General features: G+C 42.4%; 1 protein-coding gene across 7 annotated transcripts in view; it reads right to left on the bottom strand.

Annotated features, from left to right (window-relative positions):
- Positions 1 to 18,515, bottom strand: part of EDA (ectodysplasin A) — a 628,413-nt gene extending 609,898 nt beyond the window's left edge. For 6 of the 7 annotated variants that reach the window (XM_012556610.2, XM_012556611.2, XM_012556613.1 and 3 more), the window contains exon 1: positions 17,898 to 18,509. In XM_012556610.2, coding sequence (XP_012412064.1) covers positions 17,898 to 18,278 — 381 coding nt within the window. In that variant the 5' untranslated portion in view covers positions 18,279 to 18,509. Of the gene's footprint in view, positions 1 to 17,897 lie in introns of all 7 variants that reach the window. The other variant, XM_012556609.2, reaches the window with a different exon arrangement.
- Between the last annotated feature and the right edge of the window lie 7,857 nt (positions 18,516 to 26,372).

Here is a 26,372-nt window from a genome sequence, read left to right as displayed (position 1 = left end):
TAAAGATCAGAGCAGAAATAAATGAAATAGAGAACAGAAAAACAATAGAAAGAATCAACAGAACCAAAAGTTGGTTCTTGGAAAGAACCAACAAAATCAACAAACCATTGACTAAATTGACAGAAGAAAAACAGCAGAGGAAGCAAATAATCCAGATGAGAAATGAAATGGGGGACATGACAATGGACTCAACTGAAATAAAAAGGATCATAACAAAGTACATGAAAAACTATACTCCAACAAATTTGAAAACCTAGAGGAAATGGACAAATTTCTAGAAACACACTACTTACCTAAACTAACACAAACTGAGGTTGAAAATCTGAACAGACCCATAACAAGAGAAGAGATTGAAAAGGTAATTTAAAAAAACTTCCATTCTCCTCCCTCCCCCCCAAAAAAAAGCCCTGGCTCAGATGGCTTCACTGGAGAATTCTACCAGACATTCAGAGAAGAGCTCACACCAGCACTACTCAAACTATTTCAGATCATAGAAAAGGAAGAGATAATACCAAATTCATTCTATGAAGCCAGCATAATCCTGTTACCAATACTAGGCAAAGACTCCACAAATAAAGAAAAATACAGATCAATATCTCTCATGAATATAGATGCAAATATTCTCAACAAAATTCTAGCCAGTAGAATTCAGCACACTTTAAAAAAATAATACACCATGACCAAGTATGATTAATACCAGGTATGCAAGGATGGTTCAACATTAGAAAATTAATCATCGTAATCCACCATATAAATAAAACAAAAGAAAAGAATCACATCATCGTCTCAATCGATGTAGGAAAGGCATTTGATAAAGTTCAATGCCCATTCCTGATAAAAACTCTTAATAAAATAGGTATAGAAGGGAAATTCCTCAACATACTAAAGGGTATCTATACAAAACCAACAGCCAACATCATTCTCAACATTCCTCCTGAGAACAGGAACAACACAAGGATGTCCTTTATCACCACTCCCATTTAACTTTGTGCTGAAAGTCCTAACTAGAGCAATAAGGCAAGGAAAAGAAATAACGGGCATCCAAACTGGTAAAGAAGAAGTAAAATTATCCCTATTTGTGGATGATGTAATACTATACATAGAGAACTCAAAAGATTCCACAAGACAACCACAGGAACTAATAAAAAGATTCAGCAGAGTAGCAGGATACAAGATAAACATACAAAAATCAGTTGGATTCCTATACACCAATAAAGAGAACTATGAAAAAGAAATAAGAAAAGCAATACCATTTAAATATCCCCTAAAAAAAATAAAATACTTAAGAATAAATCTGACCAGGGACATAAAAGACCTATACAAAGAAAACTACAAAACATTACTGCAAGAAAACAAAGGAGATCTACATAAATGGAAAAACATACCATGCTCATGGATAGGTAGATTCAACATTGTGAAACTGTCAATTCTACCCAAAGCAATCTACAAATACAATGTAATCCCAACCCAAATACCAACAGCATTCTTCAACAAGATGTAAAAACTAATCATTAAACTTATATGGAAAGAAAGAGGCCCCAGGTAAGTAAAACACCATTGAAGAAGAAGAAAGTAGGAGGACTCATACTACCTGACCTCAGAACCTACTATATAGCTAAGATAGTCAAAACAACCTGGTACTGGTACAATGACAGACACATTGACCAATGGAACAGAATTGAGAGCCCAGATGTAAATCCATCCACCTATGGTCACCTGATCTTTGACAAAGGCCCAAAGGCCATTAAATGAGGAAAAGACAGTCTATTTAACAAATGGTGCTAGCAAAACTGGAAGTTCATCTGTAAAAAAAGATAAAACAGGACCCATACCTCACACCATACACAAAAACTAAATCAAAATGGATCAAACATCTAAATATAAAACCAAAAACTATAAAGATCATAGAACAAAAAATAGGGTTAACGCTAGAGGCCCTAATATGTGGCATAAATAGGATACAAGCCATAACTAACAATACAAAAGGCCAGAAAATTAGCTAGATAACTGTGATCTTCTAAAAAATTAAACACTTACGCTCATCAAAAGACTTCACCAAAAGAGTGATTTGTCTATGACAAATCCAACAACAATCTAATCTCTAAAATCTATAGGAAAATCCAACACCTCTACAACAAAAAGACAAGTAATCCAATTAAAAAATGGGCAATGGATATAAAGAGATATTTCACCAAAGAAGACACATGGCTAACAGACACACGAGGAAATGCTTGCTATCACTAGTCATTAGAGAAATGCAAATCAAAACTACAATGACATACCATCTCACCCCAAAATTACTGGCACAAATAAAAATTAAAAAAAAAAACAGAAAATAACAGATGTTGAAGAGACTGCGGAGAGACTGGAACTCTTATGCACTGCTGGTGGGAATGTAAAATGGTACAACCATTTTGGAAAACAGTATGGCACTTCCTTAAAAAGCTAGAAACAGAAATACCACACAATCCCGAAATCCCACTCCTAGCAATATATCCTACAGAAATAAGAGCTGTCAGATGAATAGACATATGCACACCCATGTTCACTGCAGCATTATCCACAATAGCAAAAAGATGGAAACAGCCTAAGTGCCCATCAACAGATGAATGGATTAACAAACTATGGTACCTACACACGATGGAATATTATGCAACGATAAGGAACAAAGATAAATCTGTGAAACATCTCACAACATGGATGAATCTGGAGGGCATTATGCTGAGTGAAATAAGTCAATCACAAAAGGACAAATACTGTATGAGACCACTATTATAAAAAATTATGGAAAGGTTTTTACACAGAAGGAAACAATGTTTCATGTTTTCGAGGGAGGGAAGGAAAAACACTAATTAGACAATAGATAAGTGGTAACTTTTGTGAAGCATAAGACAGTACACAATACTGGGGAATTCAGCACAACTTGACCAAGGTAAGGTCACAGAAACTTCAAATACACATTCAGACTCCCTGAGGGACTGAATTACTGGGCTGAGGGCTGGGGACCAGGGTCTCGGGGGACATCTAGCTCAATTGGCATAACATAGTTTATAAAGAAAATGTTCTCCATTCTACTTTTGGTGAGTAGCATCTGGGGTCTTAAAAGCTTGTGAGCAGCCATCTAAGATCTCTCTACTGGTTCCACCTGATCTGGAGCAAGGGATAGTGAAGAAAACCAAAGACACAAGGGAAAGCTTAGTCCAAAGGACTAATGGACCACAACTACCACAGCCTGCACCAGACTGAGTCTAGCACAACTAGATGGTGCTTGGCTACCACCACCGACTGCTCTGACAGGGATCACCATAGAGGGTCCCAAACAAAGCTAGAGAAAAAGGTAGAACAAATTCTAACTCACATAAAAAGACTAGAATTACTGGTCTAACAGAGACTTGAGAAACCCGAGAATATGGTCCCCGGACACCCTTTTAACTCAGTACTGAAGTTACTCCTGAGATTCTCCCTTCAGCCAAAGATTACACAGGCCCGTGAAACAAACAATAATACACGTAGCTCAACCACGTATTGGAGACTAAATGTGCACGCTAGCCCAAGGGCAAGGACAAGAAGGCAGGAGAGGACAGGAAAGCTGGGCGAATGGAAATGGGGAACCCAAGGTCGAGAAGGAGAGAGTGTTGACACATTGCAGGGTTGGCTAACAATCTCACAAAACAACATGTATAGTAGTTGTTTAATGAGAGACTAATTTGTTCTGTAAACCTTCATCCAAAGTACAATTACAAAAAAAGTTATTATGAAGTCCAGTAATTAAGACAGTGTTGTATTGGTGCAAAGACAAATATACGAATGGAACAGAACAAATAGTTCAGAAACAATCTCACACATATACAGACACTTGATTTATGACAAATGTGTCACTATAGAGAAGTAGGAGAAAGATAGTTCTTACATTAAATGCTACTGGGTCAGCTGGATATCTATATGGAAAAATAGTGAAGGTTGGCCCCTATATTTCACCATACACAAAAATTAATTGCAGGTGAATTATAGATCTAAATGTGAATGGGGAAAAAAAAGCTCTAGCAGATAATATGGGAGAAATATCGGCTTGATCTGAAGGTAGGAAAAGATTTCTTAAAGAGAACACAAAAAACACTAGCCATAATGAAAAACTAGACACATTAAAATTAAAAATTTTTGTTCATCTAAGGATACCATAAGAAGATGTAAGTCACATATTTGGAAATGATTTGCAACTTAAAAAAAAAAAAGTGGTTCATATCCACGATATACAAAGAATTCCTCTTTTTCCCTGCTGCCAGCAAGTTGTGCAGAGGCAGAAGCCCAGGTGCGTTTGAGACTTTGCTCAACCTGTAACCCACTGCCATGGCCAAGGAAGCTATTGCTGCTGGAGGTGTAATGGATGTTAATACTGCTTTACAAGAGGTGCTGAAGACTGACCTCATCCACAATGGCCTAGTATGAGGAATTCCTGAAGCTGCCACAGCCTTGGCCAAGTACATGTGTCAGTCTCAATACTGTGGTTTGTTGCAATCAGAACATAACTTTAGCCAAGGGAAGAAAGCATGAAGTTCATGGTGTTGGAACAAATTTTCTGAATAGCATTCATTCTACAGGAAACCTAGGAAAAGATGCCAAGCCCATCTTTGTGTGCTTGCATCCAACTGTGATGAGCCTGTGTATGTCAAGTTGGTAGAGGCCCTTTGTGCTGAACACCAAATCAACCTGATTAAGGTTGATGACAACAAGAAACTAGGGGAGTAGGTAGGCCTCTGCAAATTTGACAGAGAGGGGAATCCCATAAAGTGGTTGGGTTGCAGTTGTGTGGTTTGTTAAGAACTATGGCAAAGAATCCCAGGCCAAGGATGTCATCAAAGAACATTTCAAATGCAAGAAATAAACAAATAAAAAACTTGGCTCTCAAAAAAAAATTCCTACCAATCTTTAAGAAAATAACAGACAACTCAATAGAAAAATGGGCAAAAGACTTGTACAGGTACTTCACAGAAGAGGATATCTAAACAGAGAATAAACATATGAAAAGGGGCACAACCTCATCAGTCTGACAAATAACTAAATCACAATGAGATATTACTACGAAACCACTCACCAGAATGCCTATGATTAAAGACTGACAATACCAAGTGTTAGCAAGGATGTGAAACAACTGGAATTCTCCTACATTGCTGATAAGAATGCAAATTTGTACTATCACTTAGAAAAAATGGGATCAGTAAAGTTGAAAATATGCATTCCCTATGACCCAGGAATTCCAATTCTAGGTATATACCCAACAGATATTCAAGTACATGTGATCAAAAGAAATTAAAAAAAAAAATATTCATAGCACCATTATTCATAATAGTGAATTCATAATGATGAATACTGATTCATTTATCAGCAGAATGAATAAATTGTGGTATCTTCAAGCAATGAAATAATATACAAAAATACAAATGAAAAACTATCACTGCATGCAACAACATGGATGGATATCACAAAGAGTGTTGAGCAAAAACACCAGATAGAAAAGAATAGACACTGTTTGATTTCATTTATATAAAGTTCAAAATGAACAAAACTAATTTATGATGTTAGAAGTCAGGATAGTCATTAACTTTGGAAAGGGAGGCTGGGAGAGTGATAGAGATGGGGCATAAAGGGGTGCTGAAGGGCTAGCAATGTTCTGTTTCTTGATCTGGGTGCTAGTTATCTGAGTATGTTAACTTTGTAATAATTCAAGTTGTACAATTGTGATTTGTGCACTTTTTTCTATGTGTTTTATACAGCAATAGAGAATTTTTAAAAAGAAGGAAAAGAAAGTAAGAACTAGGTGGTGGGTATTCATAGAGAAATTCTATAAAGATGGTCCTCTATGAGGGCCACCCAGCAACAAGGCAAGAAGAGTCTCTTAGTTGTGTTCTTGGGAATTAAATGGCTTCAAAACTCTCTAGTATAAAGAGATCTTCTCTGTAAGGTAGTTACAGATAAACTTCAGACTATTTTTCACATGATCTAAGAGATATGCGACCTAAAAGCAAATAAAACAAAACATCAAACAATACATTACAGAAAGCTTTTTGCACCGTCTTAGAGATGAGGTGTGAAACTGGGAGATGAACCATGTGGTTAGGATTCTTCTCCATTTTTTTTCTAATGATTCTAGAAACCAGCAAAACATTACAAGTAGAACTATTTACTCACCTAAGCATAGCTGACAGTTCATAGGCTTAGCAAGACCTAAAGAAAACAGGCCTGTTATGTAAACGAAAATGTCTTTGTTTTATACAAACATCTCCAAAGGCCCAAAATAATATTCAACTCAACAAGTATTTGATGAGTCCCCTAATGTAACTAGCATTGTGTCAGGCACTGTGAAGAAAGACAAAAAAAAATGCAGATTTCTGAGGAGCTCTAATATAAAGACATACTGTTGAGTTGTTAGCAACAACAACTCAACAGTAACAACTAAAGAATGATTCAAGACAGGATACGGATATAGTGGGTGGGTTGCAGGCATACTTAGTGAGAGAGAAAACAGGATGGGTATAATGGATCCGGTTGATCAAAAGCCTTGAATGTCACACTGAAAAGTCTAGATTTAAACCTATAGAAAACTGATTTATCTGGATCCCACTCCTCTAAAAATTCCTTGGATTTATTCATTGTGTTGACCTTTACCCAGCTGACTTCTAGTCATTTTCTTTAACCAGCCTTAACATAAATAATATCAAATCTAGACTCACTAATATTTTCAACTTTACTAATGGTCAATCTAGTTATACTAAGGTTCCTATCTAATCTTTCAAGTTGCTGTTGTCAATTTGATCCCATATAGATAGTTCTTAAAAGAGCATAATGCTTAAGGCAGACTGTGGTGAAATGAGTTCCTTTATGTGGCCTTTCAGCTTGAGAGACTTTTTTTCCCTAAGCCCTGAGGAGTTACTTTTGCCCTAGTTTTCCACCCCAGTTATTACTTTTGGCCACATTGATTGACATTTCCTGGGTAAATTGTAAACAACTTGATTTGATATCTTTTGTCTGGTCCTGGGCTGCAGCCTGCTCTGTGACTGGTATGCACCTTGCAGGGACTGGTCAATAGATTATGCAAATGAATTGAATTGAGTTGTAGTCCAGCCATGCCTACCAGGCAAATGATGTGTCTGTGGCCTACTAAAAGGGGACTGGTCACTCCCTGGTGGGAGTGCCATGCCTTGAAACCGACAAGGAGTTTGTGTACATAACCAGCCAGCCCCACAGAGGTTTATCAGACAGAGAGAAGCAGCATGAAGAAGCTAAGGAAGAAGGCAGGAAGAAGAAGCAGAGAGAGAGAGAGAAGAGGCAAGTAAACTCCTAAAAGAGCTGTAAGGGCTGTAACACTGAAGACAGTGAGAGGCCCAGAAGGGGCCCAGCGGCAGAGCCAGTGGCAACAGGCCCGGAAGGTGCCCAGCAGCAGAGGAAGCCTGTCCTGAGGGGGCCGAGAGAAGCTGAGAGAGCTGTCCTGCACTGAAGAAGGGAGATCCTGCCTACATGCTTCCTGATCTTGATTCCTGAGTTGTAGCCTGTTAATCCTGATCCTTAATAAACCACTTAACTGTAAGTATGGTCTGTGAGTTCTGTGTGGCCAATGCAACAGATTATCAAACCCAGCAGAGAAGTAGAGAGTGCCATGGGGAGGATGACAGGTGTCAGAACTGGTATAAAGGTTGGAGAGTAGAAGTATGTCTAACCTCCACTTCATGGAAATCAGTTTTGTGCTGATAGTGATCTCATTATTCCCCATGAAGTTCGAAAGGTTCAGGTGACACTACTACGCTAGCCATTTTACACAAACATGTTTTACTAGTTAAGCTAAACTATTGTTTGCTTTTAAGAAGACTTCAGGGGATATTTTTGGTTTAAAGATTACCTCAGGGCAATAGCTTCAGGGCTTCATCTAGCCTCCATGACTTCAGAAAGTCTAGAGTCCGTGAGAATTTTAAATTCTGTTCTACATTTTCCCCCTTTTGATCAGGATTCTTCTATAGACTCTTGCTCAAAACATGCAGTAATCAGAAAACAACAAATGATGGCGAATTTGTGGGGAGACTGGAACTCTTACATACTGCTGGTGGGAACATAAAATGATACAATCACTATGGAAAATGGTGTGGCACTTCCTTAAAAAGCCAGAAATAGAAATACCATATGATCTAGCAATCCCACTCCTAGGTATATACCCCAGGGAAATAAGAGCCATGATATGAATAGACATATGCTGTCCTATGTTCATTGCAGTACTATTCACAATAGCAATAAGATGGAAACAACCTAAGTGCCCATCAATGAATGAATGGATAAACAAACTGTGGTACATACACACGATGGAATACTACTGCTGAGGGAATGGTCTGCCTCTATGCCTCCCATCCAAGCTTCCTAAGTAAAGGCCTTGGGCCCAGAGCATTCTCTGATAAGGAGGCTGGAAATTAGGTTGCCTTCTCTCTCCCAGTTCCTTCTCCTTAGCAGAGAAGCCTTCCCGCTGTTCTGGGCACACAGTAATTTTCTCTGTCTCTTGCACATGTGCAGGCACCATATGGCACCTGGCCAGCCCCATTTCTGTATCTGTTCCCAGGGAGGAGGGAATGGAGTCTCTCGTACTATGGCACAAGATTGGGAGCATGCCATATTGCAAAAGCTGGCCTCCAGGGATGGACTGAAGGGGAAACAGGCTTTGAGAGGCTGAGCATGAGCACCCTCATGTGGTCTTCTAGTTCACTACAGTTTGCTAAGTCATCTTTATGTAAGTCCTTGGCATGTAACCACTATTGTCCACTGCCACTATAAAAACCTCTGCACTCCTGCTGTGGGGTGCAGAGATCTGCTTTGGTCCTGCAGCTGTCCAGGACTGCCTCATCTGTAAGTCTCCATAATAAACTCCTTTGCCACCACAATGGAGTTGCCCACCTCTTTCTTCAGTCTCTCAGCACCCTCCATTTTTGGAGGCAAGTTTCATGTTACTGGTCTATGCCTAGATAATTGGTGAGCCAGACAGGAGACCAAGGAAATGGCAAGTGGGAGTGAGGACTCTGCTGGGGAAATCCCGGGTTGACCAGTGACCTCCACATGGGAAGGTCTGGCCTGTATGCTTGATACTTGTAGACTGCTGCATGAGTATGGTGATGCCCCCAAAACACCAAGTGGCATAGCCCAGTTGTAGGCAGACATGTCCCTTCATAAGTGTGGAAGAGAAGGTAGGAGAGCAGTAGCAGCCATGAGAGGGCCCCTGCTCTGGGCTGTTTGGCTGACCACCAAAGCCCAGCTAGCTGTTGAAGTGAGCAGAAGAGCTTTGTAGAAAGAGACAGTTCAAAAGATATATGTGTCTCACAGTTGTGTGTGGTCACAGCTGACGTATTGAGCAGCTGCATCCACAAACAAGATGAGCAACTAGATACGCTCACCTGCAGGTTTGTAAAGATGGGGGATTCTAGGGCTAGGGGAATAATACCTTAGCCATTGCTCAAGCCCTCCAACAATAGGACCGGAGATAGTTGGCAGGGCTAAGCAGGCCCCTGGCACTGAGAACACACCATAACACCCAGCACAAAGCAAGAGTTAAAAGAGCAGAAAAAAAGGAGCAAAAAGCCCTTCAAGATAGCTTGTGTTGAGCAGCTTTGAAGAGACCTTAAAGGCCCTCTTTGGAAGCCTCTGATAACTGCCCCTGCCAAGATAATCAAGCAGTAACATAGTCGCAGCAGTAATAATAAGAGGAAAACTAAAATAGGAGGGCCTGCCTCCATGTTACCAGGCAACTGGGCTGAACCCATGCTTGTACTTGGTATGGTGGAGATGTGGCTCCACAAATGACTGAGGGCTCTACCAACTTTGCTCAGATCTTCTGACTTTCAGAAATAATTAAGACAGAGGATTAAGCCTAGGTCCCTCTGTCACCAGGGAGGACCAAAGCCCTTATGTTACAATTAAAGTTCAATGAGGAAATGAAAAGAATTTTATGTCTTGGGTTTTTAGATACCATTGCACAAGTGACTGTGATCTCTATAACACCTGGCACCAAAATGAGGAAAACTTTTGTTTCTGAGGTCACCATCATTGAGACCCCTGCCCAAGCCTGACTATGGATAAGTCCCTTCGGGGCCCCTACAAACCCCTATTATATGTACTGATGATGTTGATATATTAATGTACACCTTTGTAAACTTTTGCCTCCATGCCCTGATGGGAATTGCTGCCATTAGGGCTATTTTTAGTGGTGCACATGGAAACTGTGACATGGGCTATAGCTAATAGCCTGGCCATTCGATCTGGCCATTGACAACTCTCAGACTGACATATAAAGCAAACCTCTATGGGGATGAGACATCTGGACAAAAAAAAAAAACAGTTCTGCTCCTGATAAGCTTTTGTTACTTGTGTGGATGGTCACCAGAAAGGCCCCTATGCTGAGAGGGGAAAACAACTGAGCAGACTGCTCTTGCCAACTGACTACAGAGGCTGAAGCATCCTCTGCTCCAGAGCAAAGAGATTTGCAACAGACCACCTCCTGGATTTAAGAGAGGGCGGCCCATGGAGATTCACACACCATCCTAGACTGTGCCTAAACACACAGACTGCCACTGTCCTCAGAAAATGCCAGATGGCATAGAAAAGCTGACCTGCCTACAAGACCCTGACCAAGGCTAAAACCTGTCCAGGGACAGATTCCTGAGACAACAGGCCAGGGTGTTCTCAGCAGGTAAATCATATCGGGGCCTCTTATCCTATACAAAGTCTTCCACTGGATCTTGAATGAACACTTCACACTCTATATCACCCCCAAGCCATAGGGGCGATTGGGCATTTCAATGGAATGGCTGATAGGAGGGAACAAAATAACCCCAGCCTGAACTACACATCTCAGGCAAGCAGTCTGGGGTCTCAGTGCAGCAGTTCCATGCAAGGGCATTTCTCATTTGTGCCGTATGTTTGGTCAAACTGTCCATTCTATAAAATGTGTTTCTTTTGTATACAACTGTTTCTGACAAAAGATTTGGGTTCCCACAGAGGTCACTGGCTCAAGACTAGGACAGACAGCCTGGGTGGCGATACTCGGGCAACCCTCACCTCAAGTCACACAGAAGATAGGAGAGGGAGGGCGAAACTGTTAATGTTGTCTCTTTTTCTTCCCAGATTATCTCACAATGATGGACAGGCCTCTCATCCATCAGCCCCAACGATACAGGCTTTTGCTAGAGCTACCAATCAGACCAACTGTTGTCTCTGTCAACATTTGAACTGAGATGACAAGTCATCTCCCTGCATTGTTCCAACTGATCTGTCAACAAAGAGGACACCTCGTGGACCAACTGAATGTGTAACCTGGTGTACTGAGGAGATCATGTGGTAAATGACTACGACCAACTCCACTACTCATGGAAAACATCTTTTGAAGTATGAAAGCTGCCTGTGGGGGTGCTCCAACTTTAGAAGGGAATTTCTCTCTCCTGTGTGAAAAATGTAAACGGGATGGGACTGGATGGTTTGACTCTGAGAATGGTATTTTAAGAGTGAGTTTGATGTTACTCTGGACATGGAGAACTTGCAGAATATGACCAGGTGGTCCAATGTACATTGACTGACTACACCAAGTATGAATTAGCCTGGTCTGGAAATGGTAATACCTTGTTCAGTTGTGCTGAGAAAGGGAGCTTTTGCATTACTTGTACTGAAATGTGTAGTGTTCATGTAATGTGCCATGTTGGAAGAAATATGCTGTTTTTACATAAATGAATCAAGACATGTTATACATACATAAGATTGGACAAATGCAGCCCTTTGATCTATTCAGTTGGCTTAGATTATGCCACACCTGGGGTGGCTGGTTGGGATTTCTCCTGCAAGCAGGCCTGATCAATCTGCTGTGGACAGTCCTACTAGTAACCGTCATTAAATGCTGCCTCAAATGATGCACAGAGATAACATCCACCAGACCACCAAACCATGGACATGCAGCTCAACGTCTAAGATGGGTGACGGACGAACCAGGACTTGGTACTGCTTAGCTTCTTTTTCTGGCACCCTGATGAGAGTTGGGAGGGGTGAACTGTTGTGGGGAACGGTTTGCCTCTATGCCTCCCATCCAGGCTGCTTAAGTAAAGGCCTTGAGCCCAGAGCATTCTCTGATAAGGAGGCTGGGAATGGGGTCACCTTCTCTCTTCCAGTTCCTTCTCCTTATCAGAGAAACCGTCCCCTCATTCTGGGCACACGGTAACTTTCTCTGTCTCCTGTACATGCGCAGGCACCATATGGTACTTGGCCAATCCCACTTCTATATCTGTTCCCAGCAGGGAGGAAATGGGGTCTCTCGTACTATGGCACAAGTGAGGGAGTGTATCAGATTGTAAGAGCTGGCCTTGAGGGGTGGACTGAAGGGGAAACAGGCTTTGAGAGGCCGAGCATGAGCATGAGTGCCCTCATGTGGTCCACTAGTTCACTACAGTTTGCTAAGTCATCCTTATGTATCCTTATGTATGTCATCCTTATGTAAGTCCCTAGCATGTAGCCACTATTGTCCACTGCCACTATAAAACTTTTGCACTCTCACTGTGCGGTGTAGAGATCTGCTTGGGTCCTGCAGCTGCCCAGGACTGCCTCATCTGTAAGTCTCCCTAATAAACTCCTCTGCCACTACACTGGAGTTTCCCTCCTCTTTTTTTTTTTTTTTTTTTTTTCTCAGCACTCTCCATTTTTGAAGGCAAGTTTCATGTTACTGGTCCATGCCTGGACAACTACACAATGATAAAGAACAACGATGAATCTGTGAAACATCTCACAACATGGATGAACTTGGAGGACATTATGCTGAGTGAAATGAGTCAATCACAAAAAGACAAAATTGTATGAGACCACTACTATAAAAAATCAACAAAAGGGTTTTACACACACACACACACACACACACACACACACACACAAATCTTTGATGGTTACCAGGAATGGGAGGGGGAGGGAGGGAAAATCACCAACCAGAAAGAAGACATGTATTAATATTGGTGAAGGGAAAGACATTACACAATAGGGTGGAAGTCAGCACAATAGGACCAAGGAAAAGGAAGGTACTGAGAGGAATGGGAGAATAAAGGGCAATTACAATAATTACCATAACATAGGCAACCCTACAACAATAGTTTTAACAAATAATAATCTACAAATGGATATATAGGTAGAGAGGTATGATAAAAAGGAGTGGGAGAGTGCAAGGGAGCACACCCACCTGCAGATATAGGCTGAGTTGCAGATACAGGTTGGGTTGCAGATATTACTACATACACATTTGTAGAGGCTATATGTATATTAATATAGACCATAGAACACACAAGGGGCATAGTTATGGAAACTTCCTAGACATAACCAAACACCTGAAGGGGTGAAGTTACTAGGCTTGAAGACTGAGGACCACTGACTCCGGAGACATCTATGTCAATTTGCATAACATAGTTCATAAAGACATCCTACTTTAGTAAGTAGGGTCTGGGGTCTTTAAAGCTTGTGAATGGCCATCTAAGATACAACTATTGGTCTCATTCCAACTGAAGCAAAGGAGAGTGGAGAGAACCAAAGACTCAAGAGAGCAATTAGTCTAAAGGACTAATGGACCACATGAACCACAGCCTACATGACCCCGAGACCAGAAGAACTAGATGGTGCCGAACTACCACTACCAACTGCTCTGACCAGGATCACAATAAAGGGTCCTAGGAAGAGCAGGAGAAAAATGTAGAACAAAAATCAAATCCGTAAAAAAGACCAGACTGACTCATCTGATACAGACTGGAGGAACCCCCGAGACTATGGCCCTAAGACACCCTTTTAACACGGAACTGAAGCCGTTCCTGGAGACCCCCTCCCAGCCAAACAATAGACAGGCCTACAAAATAAATAATAATACCCGAGAGGAACGAGCTCCTTAGAACAGTTAATTATATGAGACCAAAAGGACAAAATCTTCCCAAAAGCAAAGACAAGAAGGCAGGAAGAGGTAGGAAAACCTGATGAAAGCTAACAGGGAACCCAGGGTGGAAATGAGGAGAGTGCTGACACATTGAACGGACTTTGACCAATGTCTTGAAACATTCTGTGTACAGACTGTTGAATGGGAAACTATTTTGCTCTGTAAACCTTGACCTAAAGCACAATAAAATATTAAAAACAAAATGTTCAGTAATGGTAGCCAGGCACTACCCAGTTCTGGTCTCATGGCAAAGGAGGCAGCCCATTTTTTTTCCTAAAACTTTTTTAAACCTTAGAATTTCAATTTAGACTATCTCTTGGGGCAATGGGCTGCATGAGATACTACTTTTATTTGCCCTCCCCCCCCAAAAAATCAATCTTTCAAGCATTAAAACATGTCTAATATTATCATAGTGTCTGGTACATAGCAAGCATTCTATTTATTGAACTGAATTGTTAAGTTTTACCAATATACTAACCTTACTCATCTTTCTCATGGTTTGGTATACTTTGATCATATCCCTCCCTCAACCTCTCTCTCTCCAGACTGAAAAAACAACTAGAAAGTCCTTCTACCCTTTTGATCATAAAATTGGGCTTCTGGGGACTTTTATCAGCTGTTAGGTTTTTCTTAAGCAGCAGCCACCAAAATTTCCTGTATGAACATGAATGCAAATTCACTTTCAGTATTTTACACAGAAAAGATAAAGGTTTTATTTGTTGTTGTTTTCAACATCCTTCCTGATGATATCCACCATATTCTTGGCCTTTGAGGACCACAATCACGAATGGGCAAACCTCTTCACAGAATAATCAACAGTCAGTTTAATTTTTATTTTTTCACTCTAATAATCATATTGTGTATTTTCTAAGTTGGAGACTGATGCGATGTAATCAGCCACTGAGATCATCTCCAGCAAGTATCCAGTTAAGTCTACAGGTACTTGGTTGCTCTAACTAAAGGAGACAGTTACGATTCCAGAAAGTCTGATGCAACCCTCCCACCGCTTGTTATCAACAACTGCGTCTCCACCACTGGGGAGGCTTTTTCAACACTTCCCATGGCCAATTTTGGTGATCGCTCTGCTATGTAACCTGACTGCCCTTCTGCATCCTTTTATTTATTTTTTAACTGAGGGATAACGTACATACATCTATAGTGATTTCTAGGTCCCTTTTTTGAGTCATAACTGAGAGCCCAGAGCCCATCATCCCGTAACTATGGATATGTTTACTTTTGTAGTCCATCTCTTAAGTATAGCTATGTTTACTTTTGCCTAACTGCATGGCCTTACTTGTGTTCATATTCTGCCCAGTTGGTCTCACGATACCTTCCTGCAGTTTATTCTCATCCACTTGCCTTCACTCCTTGTAGATACACTGGTGAGAAACCTGAAAATACTGCCCATTGAAGGGTGCATATTTTTATCTTTTTTCCTCTCCATCCAAGAGTTGCTGTAACAGCAGCTGTTTATGTTGAAAAACTAAAATATAAAAATACGACTTACGTGGTCAAATCCCACAACGCTGTTTACTTCCTTATTTATGAATCAAAATCTGTCTGTCAGCACAACTGTAGAATCTTGACTGTCAGCAGATACTGCAATTAAATGTCCCTGCAAAGCCAGCAGAGGGTGCACCAGGGCACTAGAAATTTTACCCAAGCTGTAGCAGTATCAATTTTACTCTAATAGCCAATAAAATTTTCCTTTTGTTTTTCTTTTTGTATACTAAAGCTAACATCCTCAAAATAAACTTAAGTTGAATCTGGGCTAAAATTCCTTCAAAGTGTACTCCAATTTTCCTGAAAGTGAAGGAAGAATAAGAAATACATGGTTAAATTTAGTCTGGTCAAAATGTAGGTGGAGTAGAAGAAAATGGTGCAGATCTGAGCCCTCTACTTTGTAAAAAGTCTACTATGTAGCTCCACTCTTCCCTCAGAAAGAGTCCCCAGGAGACAGTATGCTATAGGGGAATGGACACTGAACTGCGAGTCAGGAGACCAAGTTGCATACTCGTTTTTACCCCAGTTGGGTGACCTTGAACAAGTCACCCCCACCCAGGGCCTAAGGTGTCCTCCAAGAGGATCAAACAAAATGGATTCATATGGCCTCATGAAACTCTAAAAATCACTGACTCCAATTGACATCAACAAATGTAAAGAGCCAGTGCACTTGCTTCTACCAATCAAAAACATGAAAACAGAAAGAATAAAGGACAGAAGATAGGAATCTGTGTTTAAACCTGACAGAACAATTTGAAGCGCCATGCAAAAGGCAGGCAAGAAACTCCATTACAGACCTGTGATAGTCCCATGCCATCACAGAAGCCCTAGAGTACAGCTGCTCTGTTAATCCTCAGTCTTTAAATATGGGTCTCTGCATTCTGCATGCCAAAAAATGTTTGGCCACCATTTGACTAAGGAAGCTGAATTCCCTCATCTTTCCACAGAATATCATTGTTCAGCTGCTAAATACTTCTGCTGGGCATTGGTAGGCGGGATGGATAGATGAAGGAGCCAGAATCCTAGTTAATTATCATTCAGCCACTGTGTTTAAAGTTTCAAGTATGAGAAGCATGTTTGCTGATTCTCTTCTTTGATAAGCTATTATATAAGTTAGAGTGTGCGAGCAAGACATTTTAAGGCTCAGGGCAACTTTACAAGACACAATGTAAAAAATGTGTCAGTCTTAACATTACAGTATTATGAATATGATGCCTCTATCGAGCGTACAACTTTGGCTAGAAGATCAAATTAGCACAAATAATGTTTACAGAGTTATGACAATTACTTTGGATGTGGCAGTAAATATAGAAGGCCTGTGTCCTCAACCTCCAGGAACTTATTTGCACAACTTGCCCTCATCCTCAAAAGGTACAAACTGACTATTCTTTAACCACCTCAAAAACATCCTTGGATGCTTTCCCTAAATTTCACATATAAGACAAAACATGGCAGTTGATACAATACTTACTTTAATTGTACTAAGTTTACTTGAATAAAGAACCACAAAGAGTAAAAAACAAACACCAAAGCTAATGGTTTGCTAATAAGGGCACAAACATAATAAAGACTGAAAATAAATAAACTGATCTTGAGAGACTGTTGTCCTGTGCCATGGAGTTGATTCCGACTCATAGCGACCCTACTCCATCAGTAGATTCCTGTTCTCAAGCTACACATAGTGAACACACTTCACACCCACCCTCTCCATTCCACCTCCCAAAAGAGCTAGAAACGGCATGCAAAGGGTGAGTTTTCTTTCCATAGATTTTCTTAAATTGCTGTTCAGAAGTAGTCTAACAAGATGGCATATTTCTACCAGAATTCCTCACGGGCGCTGATCCTCACTAGAGAACTGAGGACATCAGTTTCAAATCTCAGGTAAGTGAACAAGCCCACGTCTGGTCAGCGCGCAATGACCCCGCGCTGAAAATACGGTTAACTGTTGTTTCTACGGGCGTGGAGTGTTTATTACAGCTGTTTACAGCCCCAACTCCAAAGGAAAGTCTGCTAGTGCTGCCACCAGCCCTGGACACGAAAAAACAAGCACCACGGGCAGAGAACCTCACCAGGACCAGAGGGCCAAGCTGCTCGCCGTTAATCCGCCAGAAGGGCAGCGCAGGCACCTCCTTTCCGCGGCCAGAGCGTTGCCAACTTTCCCTGAGGTAGCCCATCGCCGGGGACGGCAGAGGCGGGCACGGGCCAGAGTTGCCAGAGAATCTGGGCCAAGGAACCTAGAACAACCTGCCCTGCAGCAACCCCTCCCCTCATTGGCCTTCCCCCTCCCCTCATTGGCCTTCCCCCTCCCTGGTCCTAACTTGGCTCGAGGTGGCAGAGTCCTCCCAGGGCCCTGTGGTGGAGGGCCCCCGCCCTACCCACAAGGGAAGGGGGCCTCTGCTGCCACCGCCCCTAGTAGGTGACTCACCTGGTGCCCGTCCTGAGAGTCGAGGGGGAGTGTGGTTTCTCCGGGTTCCAGCGGCTGCTGCTGAGGAGACGACTGCCCGAGGTGGCGGATGATGGGACCGTCAGGGTCGAGGCCACTGGAGCTGGTCAGAGTGCCAGAGGTGCCGGGGGTACTGGGGCCACCAAGGCGGGTCTCGGCTCCCCGTTCCCGCCGCAACTCGGAGCGCAGCTCTAGGTAGCAGCACAACGTCAGCAGGTGGAGGGCCAGAGAGAAACCAAAGAAACCCAGGAAGAGCCGGCAGCTGTTCCCTTCGCTGGCCCGGGCCGGGGCCCCGCGACAGCCGCAGACCTGGCTTCCTCGCTGGCGCGGCGGTTCCCTGCGCTCTACCTCTGGGTAGCCCATGGCCTCCGGAGACACACTCTCTGAGGCCCGGGAGCCGTCGCGTCTGCTTCAACCGTTCACGACCCCTGACAGGCGGCTACTGTCCTGCCATCGGCTGGGGGCTGCAGGGACCCGTTCCTGTGCGTCGGTGGCTGGGCGGGACACAGCAAAGAGCAGCCGCATGTGCAGCTCCACTCCTAGGGGTGGGAAAGAGAGGAGGAGGGGCAGGAGAGGGGGGCGGCTCTGCCCGCCGAAGGAGTGATGGAGGAGGCCCTGGCCGACCCCGCCCCATCCCTCAAGCGGCTGCCAGGACGCCCAACCACCCGTCCCGCCAAGTCTCGGTGCTCCGCCCCCTGTCGTTCCACCCGCGCCCTAAACCGCGGGGCGGGGCCTGGAGGCGTGTGGGTTCGCCTCTGCCTGGCAGCCCCACCTAGCTCTTCCCGGTTTCCCGGTACCGGTAGGTGACTGCCGCTGTCGTTCATCCCTGGACTCCGCCCCCATTTAACCCTTTAGCGCCAGTACGGGGTAGAAGGAAGGAGGGGGAGGCTAAGAAGAATTTGGGAACCTTGGGGGAAAAAAAGTAGAGCAAAGAAAAGGAGGCAGAAACTAGTATTAATAGAAATGCTTGCAATTAACTTCAGTTGTTAATAACATCATTCAGCACTTATCTGTTACTTTCAAACTTCAAAGCGTTTAACAGACGTTAAACTAATTAAAACAGTTCTGGGTTTGGAATGAAACCATGTCTGCTGTGTTTGTAATCCAAAGGCGTGCCAGGAGAAAAGGAGACTTAGGAGCCTGGGAGCCAAAGGGAGTGGGAATGGGGTGTGACTCAGGCAGCCTCCCTCCTGTACTGAGTCTGGGGGCTCAATCTAAGTGAGGAAGAAGCTGACCTGTGCCAGGCAGGACTGAAGTGATGTCGCCCCCTGAAAGTTAAACCAGTCCCCTAGGATTTCTTATATATTAATTCAGCAAATATGTATTGATCCCTTTACTGTGTAAAAAGTGCTATATAAGAGGAATCACAACCAGAATAGTTTCTCTTCTTCCGTTGCAGCGGGGGGTTTTCAGTGGAGAACATGTGACTTCAATAAGCAAATGGGGAAACTGAGAGCCAGAATGAGGTTGATTTTTACAATGGTGGTCCACAGAATGGCCAGACACTATTGGCATCTCTATTTGCAGGCAACTGTTCTGGCCTCTCCACCCCTCCTCTCCTTCCCCTGGAGTAGTGCCTAGGGGAAGTTCAACAAGTCAGCCAAATGTTCCAGATGTACACTGCTGCAAATGCAGCATCTTTAACAGCTGCACCAATCAGAAAAGGATTCAAAGCAACAACAAAAAAAGTGGCAGATGTCAGAACAATAGATCCTGATATGAAGATTGTAAAAGATTAGTTAAATCAAAAGTCACAATTAACAGGAGTTAGTCGGAGATTATAAAGAGCTAAATGACCGTAGCAGGGAGATATGTATGCTTCTTGGTCACCAGGCACTCCCATTCCCACGTTATTAATTGAGAAATGACTAATTCTCAGTTTCATTGATGTGACGAAGGCATCTTGAGTGCCACCAAGGAGGCTCAGCAATGCCCAGGAGTGTGGATGGGAAGGCATATGACCTAGAATGGTGGGAAAGAGAAAAAAAATAGAGGTAAAATAGAAGAGAGACAAAAGGAAAACAACAAAACAAAACCAAAAGCATCTAGTGGGAGGTCAGTCAAGAGAGCACAGAGAACATAGGTCTTAAATATTTTCGCCACAGCCAACTTTTCTTCCGCACACTTCGTGAACGGTTTCAGTGCTTCAATAACATCTTTGTGTCCACTCATTAACCTTAACCCATGAAATATAAAGTTTTCAAAGAATATCATCATTATACAGATAAGAAAAAAAAGGCATTTAACAGCTGCTCTCAAGTCCTCCTTGTCCAGTCCAGGAACTCCAGCTGCTAGGGAAATTGCCAGGCTGATTTACCTTAATTATCACATCCCGGGATTATTGAAAATAATGCTAGACTAGGAGTCAGGAGGCCTGGCATAGCCATTAATTTGCAAGTCACTGTGCTTTTTGGGGCCTTAGTTTCTCCAATTGTAAAATGAGGATTTTGAACTTTAACAGCTATAACATTGTGTTTTATTTGTGTTGTAACTGACTGTATTGACTTGGTTGCGTACACAGTTCAAAGAGGCTGTCCCTTTTCCCCCTAAAATGAAAAGGGAGCAAATGAAGCCATCCCTGGTGGTGGTGGTCATGCTCAGGGGCCATACTGGTCTCCATTTACCATGTTCTGCCAGGTTTTTAATAGCTTGACTGAGACCTTGAGTTCCACCATTGGCCTCAGAAGCCCGGGCGTTGTATTTGACCTCATGCCTTACTTTGCCCAACTCAATAGCCTCCCAGAGGAAGAACATATGGTTTCATATGCAGTAGAATTGTTGGTCTGGGGCAATCCAGTGAGGAATGTACATGGTCATTTTTTTAAGTGTTTCTTCAGTTAGCATCTGTGCTTCTTTAAGTACCCCATTACCTACAGCACAGGTCTCAAAATGACAGCCTGCAGGCTATATCCAGCAAATAGATGTGTTGTGTTTGATGCAGTATTGGCTAAAACTTTGAATTAAAAAAAAATTAGAAATGAGCAAATTTCACATTTAAAAAAAAATCAGGGTTTCTGGTTTCTCTGTTTAAAAAAAAAAAAAAAACAGAGGGTCCACATTCCCTTATGGCTACATTCAGCTAGAATGGACCCCTTGATACAAACACGGGCTATCAAATTCCACACAGTCACCCCCTATCTCCTTCCTCTACTCTCAAATACTGTCCTTGTCGCTCGTTTACTTTATCTGGCTGACCCCTGTGCTGCAGGAGACAAGATTTCAACTCCTTAGCATGACCTATAAGGTCCTTCATAATCTGGTCTCAAACTGCCTCTCCAACCTCATCTTCCACCATCCTACAGGGAACCCATGCTCCCACAACACTAAATTAGTTGACCACTTTTCACAGTCATGCCTTTTCACAAGTTTTTCTTTGTCAGGAATGTCCCCACCTTGGAGACCTAATAAATTCTTCAAGAATCAATTCACATGTTCCCTGTGGGCTCCATAGCCCACTCCAAACAGATTTTCCTTTATGCTTTCATTGTACCTTGAGCATAGGTCAATGATATCACTTACCACATTGTATTTTTAATTTTTTTACATGGCTCTCTCACCACTAAATTCTGAGCTGCTCCTTGATGGTAAGAATTGTGTCCTTTTCATTTGGGTATCACCAGTACCTACCAGGGCACCTACGACATAGTAGGTGCCAGTATTGTTTATCAAATGAATGGCGCATGAAGTCTGCTATGATAACTTAGACTACGTAGAATTCCAAAAAAGGAACCGGGCTAAAGGATGCCTGTCAGTACCACTTAAGAAGCACCTGTTGTATACAAACTGTATAGTATATTACGGAAAGATGCAAAGGAAATAGAAACAAATGACAATTGTGCAATTAACCTCGTATTGGTGGGACCAAAAGCAGAATCAGAGGAGCTAATATGGGAGTTGTGGATAATCCAGAAAAGTAAAGTAAATAATCCAGAAATTCAAATATAATTGGTTTGTAGTAACTCATTGGCCTTTCTGCCCCATCAAGTTTTCCTTTCTAATTTGTGTTTAATATTAAAATATGTCACCTAAGTTGGTAACCCTGAATACTCATCAATTGAGTGGAATATGCTAGGGAGTTGGGCAGGGACTGCTTTGAAATACAGTACCTCTTACCCAAAAGAAAAACAACCAAACCCATTGCCGTTGAGGTGATTTCCACTCATAGGGACCCTATAGGACAGAGTAGAACTGCCCCATAGGGTTTCCAAGAAGCAGCTGGTAGATTCGAACTGCTGATCTTTTGGTTAGCAGCCATAGCTCATAACCACTGCACCACAAGGGCTCCACAGTACGTCTTAGCTCTGGTTAATCTGCAGAACAAATAATTGACATAGAGATCACAGAGTTGACTCTCTGATCCACTTAATGATAAGCAGATAGATCGTTGGAAGGAACATGAACTTTGGATTAGATCCTGGTTTGAATCTCAGCTTATTCACTTACCAGCTATGTGACCTAGGATAAGTGAGTTTTACCTATCTTGCAGAGAGCCTCAGTTTTCTCATCTGGAAAATGAAGATGACAATATATACTATCCATCTAGCTGTGATCAAATGAGATGCTATAAGTGAAAGTGCCTGGCACATAATAAATGCATAGTCAATGTTAGTCCCTGCTGCTGTCCAGGAGCCTTTCATCAAAAGGAGATGAGAGGAAAAACATACAACAGTACTCAAGAACATGGAAGAAACATAGAAAAGCATCTACCTACTTTGACCTCACCAAAAACTTGCCCCCTTTTTTGCATTCTTAGAGTCTGGAATAAGGCCTGTAGGTTCCCACCACCTTCCCCTGAACACTTAACTCATATATCCAGCTTCCTCCTTTCCATTTCCATTTGGATATCTGATAGATATTCTTTTGTCCTTCCCTACCCTGTAGTTAGAAGGAGCCCCGGTGATGCAATGGTTAAGTGCTGGGCTGCTAATCAAAAGGTTGGCGGTTTGAACTCACCAGCTGCTCCATGGGAGAAAGATGTGGCAGAAAGATTACAGCCTAGGAAACTCTATGGGGCAGTTATACTCTGTCATATAGGGTTGCTATGAGTTGGAATTGATTCAATGGCACACAACAAGCCTGTAGTCAGAGGCGTTCTGTTAAAATGTAAGTCAGATCTTGTAGCTACTCTGCTCCAGATCCTCCAGTAACTCTCAATCTCACTCTAAGTCCTTTCCTTGGCCTACTGGTCTCCTCTCCTACCACTCTTCTCCTTGCTCACTCTACTCCAGACACATCGGCCTCTTTGCTGTTCCTTGAACTTGCTAAACTGTGCTCCTAAGACCTAAGGGTCTTTTTACTTGAATTTTCTTCTGCGTGAAGTGCTTCTTCCTCACTTCCTCCAGGCCTCTTCTTACATGTCACATTATCAGAGAACCTTACCTTGACCAATTTCTCATTACTCTCTGTCCTCTTATTTTGTTGTATTTGTCTTCTAATCACCATCGGACATACTGTATGTTTGTTTATTGTACAACTCCTCTGCAGCCACAACTAGAATGTCAGTTCCACGAGAGTAGAGATTTTTTTCTGTTTTTGTTCACTGCTTTATCTATAGGACCAGAGACAGTGCATGGCCCATAATAACCAGTTTCTGTCCAGTCCGTTCCAACTCATGGTGACCCCATGTGTGTCAGGTAGAACTGTGCTCCATAGGGTTTTCAGTGGCTGACTTTTCAGAAGTAGATAGCTAGGCCTTTCTTCCAAGGTGCCTCTCTGGGTGGACTCAAACCACCAACCTTTCAGTTAGCAGCTGAGCACATGAACCATTTGTTGGTACCATCCAGGGACTCCTGGCACATTGATGGAATGAATGAATTCTTCTCCTAGTAGAGTAAGAGGAAGGAAAAAGGAAGACTGGTCAGATGTGTTACTGGATAGGCAAGGCTTTTCTTCCAGCTTAGTGAATCAGGAAGGGAAAGTCTTCTCATTTTACACAGGGGTAACTCCGCCAGAGAAAGAAATGCTCAGGGTCACACAGCTAACTAGAGGAGGAAGGAAGGAAAGAAGGAAGGAAGGAAGGAGGGAAGGGAGGGAGGAAGGAAGGAAGGAAGGAAGGAAAGAGGGAGGGAGGGAGAGAGGAAAGAAAAGAACATTTGTTGAACATTTATCTCCTATGCACCAGCCTTTCTCATTAACTTCTGTGTAAGATATTATCCACATTTCACAGATGAGGAAACTGAGGCTCAAAGAGGTTAAATGACTGGCCCAAATTCACATAGCAACTAAATAGTAGAATCTGAATTTGAACCAAGATCTGACTGACTCAAAAATTTCATGCTCTGTTATCAACTTTACCTCCTAGCTACTGGCAGATAGATACAAAATTTCCCAAATTTCACCTTCAAGAGCTAGACACACAGGGACTGAGATTTCTGGAGTGGCAGAGTGATCAACCAGGTGGAAGCCAAAATTAATTCTCCTTCCCGCCTGATTGCCGCCACCACCATCATTTTGCCCTACCTCCAAGGCCATTGTGCATACCATGATTAGATGAATATGCTTAAATATGAGCCCCATTACTCCTATAGAGTAACCCTTAATAACTTCCCATTGACTACGGACTAGTAGCTTAACTCCTTAGCTTAACATCCAAGGCCTTCAATCTGGCTTCAAGCCACCTAACCTCTGCATAACTTTGCTTCTCATGGTCCAGGAACAAAACTCTACATTTCTGCCTCTTTGCCTTTGCCGACCTTACTATGCCTCCTCTTTCCAATATGCTTTCCCATCCCCTTTTCCTATTTGAACTCAGCACATTCTTCAAGGCCCAGCTCCCCCCAGAAGGGGGAACTGTTCACCATGACATTCATTGCCTATACAACTCATCTGACACTCAGCACATGCCACTCAGAATTGTTAATTCTCCACCCCCCACACACACACGAGCAGTGTGTGGGTCTCATTTCCCAAGCTTATAGCTAATGCTCCTTGAGGGACCAGACACTGTCTTAGGGCCTACCTCAAGCAGGTGCTTACCAAATCTTTGTTAATGGATTCAAGACTGCAGAGATGAATTTTAAGCAGGGTTTTGAAGGAAGAAAGGGTCTCAGTTTGATGGAAGGAATAAAACTGCTCTACGTGGAAAACAAAGTAAAACAAAATACTGAGCACAATTATATAAGCAAGGCTGCCAGGACCATTTAAGAAAAAAATTAAAACACACACCGAAGAAGGAGGAAGAGTAGCCAGCTTCTTGCTTGCTGGAGGAAATGACCATAGCCACAGTGGACATAGAAATGTTTGCAGAAATCCAAGAAGCAATGAGAAAGAGACTTTTTTTTTCTGTAAGGGAGCACAACCTTAGCATGAAATATTCATTATTACAATAAAGTCTGGCTACTCATGGGTGGCTGAGCATATGGGGAGACTCTCACTTCATGAGGGGGATTTTTCATTCAAAAATAGAAAACCTTGCTGCAGGCTGAATGTCATTTGCATCTGTGTCCCCTGCAACGTGTGTGTCAGCCCCACTGTTTAGGCCACCACGTAGCCTGAAAACACAGACTGCATATTCCACAGAGACATTGCTACACGTCACACAAGGACCACAGTAAGATTTCAGACTCAGTTTTGGCAGAGTAAGACTTTAAGAGAATCTTTGGCAGTCTCATTACAGGTTCTCACATCTTCTAAACAACTATGTATGGTGGGTAGAGTGGTCATTTTCCCTCATTTAACAGAGGAGGAAAACGAAGCCTAGAGAGGTAGAATGATTTATCCAAGGTCACGCAGTCGGGATACCCAACTCTTAGCCTGGGGTTCTTTTTATTACTAAAACTGTCATATTCATCCATCACATTTTAGTTTTGCTTAAGCTGATCTGGCCAAAGAGTTTATTGACAGTGCCGATAATATGCATTTCCTGGTCATGAGATAGGGAACAGATCCTAAGGATCTCAGCCCTGAGGAGAGAATCAATCACTCTTAGGCTCCAGTCTTGGCTGTGTAATAAGCAACCTGTGCAAGAACTTGGAAGACTCTGGAGTTAAAATAACTTTCCCAAACTCCAACTTGAAGAGATATAATTAGCACAAGTAAGAGAAGATATGAGACGATGCCTTATAAAATGTAAAATGCTACACAAATATGAGGTATCAAGATAATATCTATTTTGTGTCGAGTACCTACTATGTGCCAGGCATTAGGCTAGGTAGCCAACGTTACATATGTTGATCTCATTTAATCTTCAGGAATAAGCTTACAAGGTAAATTTCTCATTTTCCTACATGTTTCCCATTAAACGACAAGCAAACAAACAAATAAAAACAGGCCCAGTAAAGTGAAGTGAAGTAACATGCCTGAACCCCCCAAGGTAGTGAATGATAGTGTCCGGATTCAAAACCAGGTCTGTCCTGATAGGAACGCCCACATTACTTCCATTGTGTCATTGTGCCCAACTTATTTTGTACACCCAGAAACCCAACAAATACAGAGTTTTCCACAATTTTCAAGTTGGAG

Source organism: Trichechus manatus, unplaced genomic scaffold (assembly GCF_000243295.1).
Source record: "Trichechus manatus latirostris isolate Lorelei unplaced genomic scaffold, TriManLat1.0 scaffold00070, whole genome shotgun sequence".
In the NCBI taxonomy this organism is placed as follows: Eukaryota; Metazoa; Chordata; class Mammalia; order Sirenia; family Trichechidae; genus Trichechus; species Trichechus manatus.
This window is presented reverse-complemented; position numbering and strand designations above follow the sequence as displayed.